Source organism: Arachis ipaensis, chromosome B09 (assembly GCF_000816755.2).
Source record: "Arachis ipaensis cultivar K30076 chromosome B09, Araip1.1, whole genome shotgun sequence".
In the NCBI taxonomy this organism is placed as follows: domain Eukaryota; kingdom Viridiplantae; phylum Streptophyta; class Magnoliopsida; order Fabales; family Fabaceae; genus Arachis; species Arachis ipaensis.
In genome coordinates, this window is record NC_029793.2 from 11,562,952 (window position 1) to 11,572,763 (window position 9,812).

General features: G+C 32.6%; 1 protein-coding gene across 3 annotated transcripts in view; it reads right to left on the minus strand.

Moving 5' to 3' along the window:
* LOC107615010 (2-alkenal reductase (NADP(+)-dependent)) overlaps window positions 1-9,340 on the minus strand; it is a 52,523-nt gene extending 43,183 nt beyond the window's left edge. For 2 of the 3 annotated variants that reach the window (XM_021111997.1, XM_021111996.1), the window contains exon 1: window positions 8,878-9,338. In XM_021111997.1, coding sequence (XP_020967656.1) covers window positions 8,878-9,085 — 208 coding nt within the window. In that variant the 5' untranslated portion in view covers window positions 9,086-9,338. Of the gene's footprint in view, window positions 1-8,877 lie in introns of all 3 variants that reach the window. The other variant, XM_021111995.1, reaches the window with a different exon arrangement.

Genomic DNA, 9,812 nt, shown 5'->3' on the forward strand with positions numbered 1-9,812 from the left:
GCATACCGGACAGCGTACAAGACTCCTATTGGCATGTCCCCTTATCAGTTGGTCTATGACAAAGCCTGTCACTTGCCAGTCGAACTGGAGCATAAAGCTTACTGGGCAATCAGGTACCTGAACCTTAATTCAGAAGCTGCATGAATTAAGCGAATGCTTCAGTTGAATGAGCTTGATGAATTCAGATACTCAGCCTATGAGAATGTCAAGCTCTATAAGGAGAGAACTAAGCTATTGCATGACAAGAAGATAGCCATCAGAGTCTTTGAGCCAGGACAGAGAGTGCTTCTATACAATTCAAGGCTCAAATTCTTTCCCGGAAAGCTGAAATCCCGGTGGTCAGGACCATTTGTGGTTACTAGAGCTTCACCGTACGGTCATGTGAAAATACAAGAAGAGAATTCTGACAGGAAGTTTACAGTGAATGGCCAGAGGCTGAAGCACTACCTTGGAGGCGAGGTCGATCGACAGAGGTCCACTCATCTACTGAACTAGCAAAACTGACCGTCAAGCTAGTGACGTTAAAGAAGCACTTGTCGGGAGGCAACCCGATAATTTCGTATCCTTAGTTATTTTTCGTAGTAGTAGTTTTCTTACTTGTTTAGTTTTTATTAAGTTCTTACTAATTTTCTGATCATGCAGCTATTTTATCACAGGAACCGAACACCTCAAGCTATTTGAAAAAAAAAAGGGCCACACGACGCGCAAGCGTCATTGACGCGAACGCGTCAATCATGTGTGCGTGAACAATGAAAATTGACAGAGAGTTGCGCGGGAGTGGCGCTGGACTCATGCCTTTCGCACAAACGATCCCACGCAAACGCGTACCCCACGCGTTCACGTCGTTTGTGATTTTCACCATTCACGCGGGCGCGTCACCGACGCGAACGCGTGACCTGCAAATTCGACGTCAAAGAGCGTTTGGACAAAAAGTTGTGCTGGCTTGGGGTAAGAAGTGTGCTAAAAGCACAAAGTTGGTCACGCGGACGCTTGACTGACGCGTTCGCGTCAGTTGCACATATGGCCATCCACGTGAGCGCGTGCATGACGCGAACGCGTCATATGAAAATTTGGCTTCCAAGCCATGCGAACAGAAAGTCACGCGGGCGCGCGGCTGGCTTCGCGCGAATCGCACAAAATCCAATGACGCGATCGCGTGCCTGACTAACGCGTCATTATGAAGAATGCGCGACATACGCGATCGCGTGCCGTACGCAAACGCGTCGTTTGTGCCGCCCAGTTTTCTTTTTCTCTCTCTCTCCCAATCCCTATTCTCGCTTATTCTTTTATCCTCTACTTTTTCTTTCATCTTAATAATTGTCTCTTCTATTTTCAGTTCTTATTTGCTTGAGGACAAGCAAACCTTTAAGTTTGGTGTTGACGCTTCGCGTAAAGGTTTTCTGTTTATTCTTATAGCACCAAAAGGGAGGCGAATCATCTTCACTGAGGAGCACAACCTGAAGAATAAAACGACCGCTAGGATAACTAAGGTGGTTGAGTTCCTTTCATTTTTTATTCCTCCCCTCTTTTGTTTATGTTATGTTCCGGCTTTCTGCTATTTTGCTTTGTTTGTTGCATGATCCTTTATTAGTTAGAATCCTAGGACTAGTTTAGTTCTCCCTATTGCTTTAATTCTGAAAAGATCTCATATATTACTCACTGAGCTTAAATTCAAATAAAAAATACAGGAGTAATATATTTCATGAGAAAGTGGGTCTATATTGAAGAATAGTCTTATTTACTTAAATGTGGTGGTATTTTCTGTGATTCTGAATGAATACTTGAACAGTGCATATTTTTTATAGTGAAGTTTATGAATGTTAAAATTGTTGGCTCTTGAAAGAATGATGAAAAAGAGAAATGTTATTGATAATCTGAAAAACCATAAAATTGATTCTTGAAGCAAGAAAAAACAGTGAAAAACACAAAGCTTGCGAAAAAAAAGAGAAAAATAATAAAAAAAGCAAGCAAAAAAATCCAATAACCCTTTAAACTAAAAGGCAAAGGGTAAAAAGGATCCAAGACTTTGAGCAGTAATGGATAGGAGGGTCCAAAGGAATAAAATTCTGGTCTAAGCGGCTAAATCAAGCTGTTCCTAACCATGTGCTTGTGGCGTGAAGGTGTCAAGTGAAAAGCTTGAGATTGAGCGGTTAAAGTCGTGGTCCAAAGCAAAAAGAATGTGCTTAAGAACTCTGGGCACCTCTAACTGGGGACTCTAGCAAAGCTGAGTCACAATCTGAAAAGGTTCACCCAATTATGTGTCTATGGCATTTATGTATCCGGTGGTAATACTGGAAAATAAAATACTTAGGGTCATGGCCAAGACTCATAAAGTAGCTGTGTTCAAGAATCAACATACTGAACTAGGAGAATCAATAACACTATCTGGATTCTGAATTCCTATGGATGCCAATCATTCTGAACTTCAAAGGATAAAGTGAGATGCCAAAACTATTCAGGATTGCAGTTGTAAACCCCACTATAAGAAGAGACATGAGCTTAATCGAACTCTCATTCTCATGCAAATTCACATCCTAAGCTTATATTAGTTTTTGGTTGCTTGAGGACAAGCAACAGTTTAAGTTTGGTGTTGTGATGCGTGAGCATCTTTCCTATCTTTTCCTAGTGAATTTGAATCTAACTTGTTGAGTTTAATTAAGAATTAATTATATTTTACCCACTATGGATGCTATTTTGAGTTTTATGCAATTTTATTCATTTTAGGTAGCATTCGGATGGATTTGATGAAGTTTCTACAGAGAAAGAGAAGAAACCAAGGAGATGACCAGCGAATACCGACGCGGACGCATGGCTCACGCGACCGCGCGGAATGGAGAAAATTGCAATGACGCGATCGCGTGCCTGACGCGAACGCGTGGACTGGAATTTGCACAAATGACGCGAACGCATGACCGACGCGTATGCGTGACATGCGCCACGTGCAGAAAACACAGAAAAACGCTGGGGGCGATTTCTGGGCTGTTTTGACCCAGTTCTTAGCCCATAAATCACAGATTAGAAGCTGCAGAAGGGACAAATCAAGTGGTCCCCACCCATCAGCTGAAGACTTGTTAATTAATTCGAATTTAAATTCAAATCTAATTTTAGGAAAAGAGATTATTTTAATTTTAATTTTAGAAATTTAATTTTTAAATTATTAGGATTAGTTATAAAAGGGATCCCAATAGGGTGGTTTCAAAAGAACATTCAACAACATTATTCCATACAAATTTACATTCCATATTCCATGAGCAACTAATCCTCCATTGTTAAGGTTAGGAGCTTTGTCTATTGTATGGATTGGTAATATTATTTTTTTATTTTAATTCATGTTTTGATTTATATTTCAATAATTATTTTCGTTCTTTATTTTATGAATTTGGGTGGAACGGAAGTATGACCCATGTTCTATTTGACTTCTTGTATAACTTGGAAAAGCTCTATACTTGACAATAGCTTGAAAACATATTATCCTGAATTTCTAATTGTTTGTATTTAACAGGATACGTGACATATAATTTCTTTATTTTTGGATAATTAGGATTCTTGTGGCATATAAACTAGAATTTGATCATCACCCTCTAATTGGAATTGATTGACCAAGGAATTGGCAGTTGATGAATTTTAGAGGAGACTAGAAAGGTCTAAGGAATTAGGGTCTAGCCACAAATAGTTTGCCATGAATTAAATTTTACATGATTAAAATTAGTTAATAAGAAAAGTCAATCCAGAAAATAGATAACTCTGAAGCCTTAACTGCTTTCTCAATATTTTATTCCTCACGTATTCACCTGTCTGTCTTCAAACTCTTCTTTATTGTTTAATGCTTTTGAACTCTCAATTACTCTTTTTTGTTTGTCTAACTAAGCCTATCAAATACTATTGTTGCTTAATCCATCAATTCTCGTGGGATCGACCCTTACTCACGTAAGGTATTACTTGGTACGACCCGGTGCACTTGCCGGTTAGTTTGTGGGTTATAAATACCGCACCACATACACCGAAAATTTTTAAACAATACACTCAAATATCTTCGTGTTACACCTAAATTTGCTGTAAATACAGAAAAATATTTCCTCTAATGCTATATATTTTCTTCTTCTTTTTTATTTTTTTCCTTCTTTTAGTTGAATGAATGTAAGTTCACAATCTTCCAAGTAATTTTGCAGCATTATGTATTTTTTTTCTTATTTATTTGATTTTTTTATTTTTAATCTTATTAAGAGAGTAAAAGAAGAAGAAACTTAAGAAGGTAAAACAAAAAAGAAAAGATAAATAAAAAAAAGAAGAAAAAGATGGTGATGATGATGAAAAAAAAAAAAGAAGTAGCAGAAGATGAGGAAAAGGAAGAGAAAAAGTTTTGAATTATGCAGAACTTATCAACACACATATACCGAAAATTCTTAAACAATACACTCAAATATCTTTGTATTACACCCAAATTTGTTACAAATAAAGAAAAATGGTTCTTTTAATGCTGCATTTTTTCTTCATTTTTTCCTTATTTCTTTCTTTCTTTTAGTTGAATCATGAATGAATGTAAGTTTATCCTCTTCCAAGTAATTTTGCAGCATTATGTGTTTGTTCTTCTTCTTTGTTTGATTTTTTTGTTTTTATTCTTGTTAAGAGAGCAAAACATAAAGAAACTTGAGAAGGTAAAATAAAAAGAAAAAGATGAATAAGAAAAAAAAAGAAAAAGAAAAAGTAGCAGAAGATGAGGAGGAGGAAGATAAAGAGTTTTGAATTATGCAGAACTTATCAGCACATATACACCGAAAATTCTTAAACAATACACTTAAATATCTTCGTGTTACACCCAAATTTGTTGCAAATACAGAAAAATATTTCCTCTAATGCTGTATTTTTCTTCTTCTTTTTTTCCTTATTTCTTTCTTTCTTTTAGTTAAATGAATGTAAGTTCATCATCTTCCAAGTAATTTTGTACCATTATGTGTTTCTTCTTCTTCTTTGTTTGATTTGTTTTGTTTTTATTTTTGTTAAGAGAGTAAAACAAGAAGAAACTTGAGAAGATAAAACAAGAAAAAAAGGATGAATAAGAAAAAAAAAAGATGATAATGATGATTAAAAAGAAGAAGAAGCAGCAGAAGATGAGAAGGAGGGAAAAGAAGAGTTTTGAATTATGCTGAACTTATCAGCACACATACACCGAAAATTCTTAAACAATATACTCAAATATCTTCGTGTTACACCGAAATTTACTGCAAATACAGAAAAATATTTTCTTTAATGCAGAACTTTTACATTACATTCAATTTAAACTATCAACGATGAACAACAATTTTCACAAACAAAAATAAAATTATTCATCTGCAAAATCATAAACTACTAACTAAAATATTAACTAGAATCGAATCACACTTCAGCCACTTGATTAGATTCAAAACAATAATCAACTTCGTTTTGGTTCAATTGACAAATTGAACTTAAATTATTCATTATCTTCAACAACGAAATAACTGTTCAAAATTGATTTTAGAGCTTGATTTAAAAAACGTAGAGAACGACCGAAGAGAAACGCAGAGATGGAAGAGAACGTAGATCGAAAACATTGAAAAAATTCGAAAACGAAAACAAAATTTTTTTCGAAAAAGACAGTTATATATTCGCACGTTGATTGAAAAGTTAATTAAATTAAGAGGCGCGTAAGGTGAATTAGGGTAAAATGACTTGTAGGTAGAGAATAATTATTTAAAAAAACATATCACGCTGTTTGTCCAAAAACATACCATGGAGCATTATTCAAGAAAAACGTTTCTCTAAAATAAAGACTTCCTTTTAATTTGATTTAAAAAAAAATGTTTCGTAAAGCCATGTTGTTATGGATAAAATATTGTCTTCTCCTAAACTCAAAAGGCAATGTGAAAATCTAATGGAGTTAACATCATCTTTAACAGAAGATTATATTAACAGGAATACACTCAGCAAAGTATTTAAGAACACTAGAATAAGACCCGCACGATGTGCGGGACGGTAAATTAATGATAGTATATAATAAATATTAAAAATTATTTTATTTTGTAGAATTAAATTAAATATATAAATTAAATTTAAATTTAAAAATTTTATTTAAAATAATTTGTAGTATAAAAGATTTGGATATTAGAATTATATGTACAAAATAATATTTTTATTTGGTGGTTTGATTTTTGCATTTGTTAGTTGATGAACTTAATCTTCTTATGTTGTGTTCGTCCTTTTTTTTATTTATTGGTTGTTGTTAGAGTTGTTACTTTCTTCTTTCTGTAATAGGTTCAGGCATGTTTTTGAGTTATATGCACTTTTTATTGTGTTGTTTGTTCTATCTTTGCAAGTATGTTCTTCTTCTGAAGATGTGTCTTGAATTTGTATGATTTTCTTTCTCCTTAATCTCTTGATGGGTATGTGATCTTCGTCTGATGATATTAGTGTTGGCGAAGTTGGTTCTTATAATCAATGAATAATTTAAATTAAAAAAAATGATGTCTAAAATAAGTGATTTTTTTAATATTACCTGTTTTATTGTTGTAATGGGTGTTGTGATTCAGTATTTTTTGATAAAACAAATGTCTTGATAACAGTGTATTGTTGAGAACTTTATTTAAGATTAAAATCATTTACATTGACTTCAAATATAAGTGAGGTTGCAAAAATTTTTTAATTGGGGTGGTACTTTTCTGGAGTGCCATTAGATTTGAAACCGTTGTACCTAACAATTTTTTTTGTTTCGCCATCAAATAGTACAAAAGTTGTTGTACCACTTTGTTCAGAAACCTTTAATTGAATTTTGAACCTAAAATAAGTATTGGGTTAGTAACTAATAATTTGATAGATAGGATTATGAAAAGCATAAAGAGTTACCGTATTGTTGGATATTATGGTGTTTTATTACATGTGCTACAAACGTAGTTATCTCTTTTTTCATATGCTTTCTTCTTACACTTTTCACATTCAACATATAGTTATCTCCATTGAGTAAGTTTGAGATGTAGTATAGTTTGAACATAAATTTTTTGTACTAAATTTGATGTTATTTGAAGGAATAGTGATAAGAGACTTATATAAGTAGTTCAAATAGTATGAAATTTGAATATTTGTAACGTAAAATTTATTATGATTAATAATATTATTATGACATTTGTAATATGAATGTTTATTACATTGAATGAGTTATTTATGGAAATTAATAAATTAATTATTGGGGCTATAAATTTATTGTATTGTTTATAACGGTAATATATAATAAATATAGGGATATGGATTTAATGTCGTTGTAAGTTACAAATTTAGTTAGATACTATTAATTTCTAATTTGGTTGTATTGTTTTTTGTATATTTTATTTTTTTTTTTGCTGATTTAGAAATAATAGTTGATTTGACAAAAATTGAGTGGTTGATTCTAAAATTTTGCTAAGTAAGCAATGTTGTTGACATGACATTAGTAAGAAGAGAAAGATGTTTTAAAAATAATATGAGTAAAACCTATCCATCTACTTTTATATATTAAGAATAGAAGCTTGGATATTTTTGTTACTTTTGCTTGATATGTACTAAAAATGACAAAGCAAAAAAGAAAGACTAAAATAGGACAAATAAATGGAGAATAGTTAGTCTTCGAAAGTTCCACAATTGATTAAAAAAATATCAATATTCAACAGAGCTAGTCAAATACTCTTTCTAGCTTTAAAAAAATATCTTTTTAATTTAACAGTAACATTACAAAATTACTAAAAATCTAGCACTATAGAAGTGTTTTCTTTTTCGCTGTATTGATAGAATTACTGTACTATGTTAAAAAATTAAAAATAATTGAACAAAAAAATCAATATCACTTGATAATTCTCAAATGAGATATATTTTTATGTGCTGATTTCTAATTTTAGCTGCAGATTGGTATGATTACTCCATTCTACTTTAGAATTTATTTTTTTTATTTTTTTTGAAAAAAAAGAAAAAGATGTAAAAGCTTGATTTGAGAGGGAATTAGTTATATGCACTTCATACCAAATGGTGTAAAATATGAATAAAATCATGGTTGTAAAACTCTGAATTTGACACTAATACTCTCTTGAGTTTTCAATTTTAGATTATCAACAAATAAATAGGGCTACTGAAAATGATATTGAATAATAGAACGAGAAGAGTAAACGGCAAAGTTGAAAATTTTTAGGAAGATATCTGGGACGAATTTTCTACATTGGGAGTGCCGAATAGTGACGTTGGTCTGAGACCCAGAATCTAGCTCCAGCAGGAACCGCAATAGGAGGAATGGAGTTTGCCCTGTTTCTGCAATTTATGCAATGCGGCTTCGCCAGGATGGACATCGCGATTGACAATTTGTTTTGAGGGAAAAACAATGGCTCATGGGACCGGAAGAGTATGGAGGAAATAGGATCTTGGTACAGAAGAGGTGCCAAGAGGAAGAGGATTTCGAGAAGTATGAGAAAAGTTATTTTTTGTGTTTTTTTTTATTTGAAAAATAAAAGTTGATTTGGCAAGATTTGAGTGGTGGATTCTAAAATTTTGCCAAGTAAACGATAGTGCTAACATGGAGTTAGTAGGAGAAGAGAAATAACTTAGAAGTAATGTGGGTAAACCTATGTACCTACTTTTGATTACATGTGCTACAAACGTAGTTATCTCTTTTTTCATATGCTTTCTTTTTACACTTCTCACATTCAACATATAGTTATCTCCATTGAGTAAGTTTGAGATATTGTGTAGTTCGGACATAAATTTTTTGTGCTAAATTTGATGTTATTTGAAGAAATAGTGATAAGAGACTTATATAAGTAGTTCAAATAGTATGAAATTTGAATATTTGTAACGTAAAATTTATTATGATTAATAATATTATTATGACATTTGTAATATGAATTGTACCGAAGCCTTCGAGGCCTTCTATCTTGCTCATGAGCATTTGCATATACGGATCACATGAGAGGTAGAGGTTCTTGAGAAGGACCTCGTTGGAACCTTCCGGAAGGTTCAGTGAGATGGTGCCTTCAACTATGTCCATGTCTGATTCCTTAGGGAAACCAGTTGCATAATCCTTCAGAACCACTTGCTTGTTCTTCACTTCCGCCATTCTTACGTTCTTGTTGCTCTGTTTCTCAGATCAATATTCAGTGTGTGTTTTTATTTTATTGTTAGACTCAGTGTGTGTATTTCGTTGCAGAATTGAGGTGCCAGCTTCAGCTAAAATTTATAGGAGAACCACTGCATGTTTTTTTTTACAACCTCCAATCCGATTAATAAAAAAGTAATCGGCAGCGAAATTCCGTTTAAAATCCTGCCAATTAATTGATCACTTGACCAACCAACTTGAATTGGTTCACTGCATGTTACTCTGCTCCAAAATGTTTCATTCTTTTTCTTTTTTGTTTTTTTGGTTTTTATACATCATTCTTTTTATTTAAAATTTTGTATATAAAAAATAAATGGTGTAAATTTGTTTTTTCCTTTGAAAAAAATGCCTTTTGTAAGAAAAAAATTAAGCATATATACCATCAAATGCAATTACTAATGGTTTTAGTTTTTATTTATCNTTATTAGAAACATCTACAAAGATACTTCTATTAAATACCATTATAAATCAGAATTGACAAAAATGATAAGTAACGGGATTGATTAATGTATAACTCAAATTTTTTACCTCATTAATTACGAAATGATGACTTGTTTTCTTTTGAATCCCTGGAATATTCAGGTGGTTAGGATGACTTGTTTTCTTTTAAATCACGGAAATAACCAGGTGGTTTGATCCAGGGGTGGCAATCGAAGTAGAACTGGACAGATTTTTGCTTTATTCGATT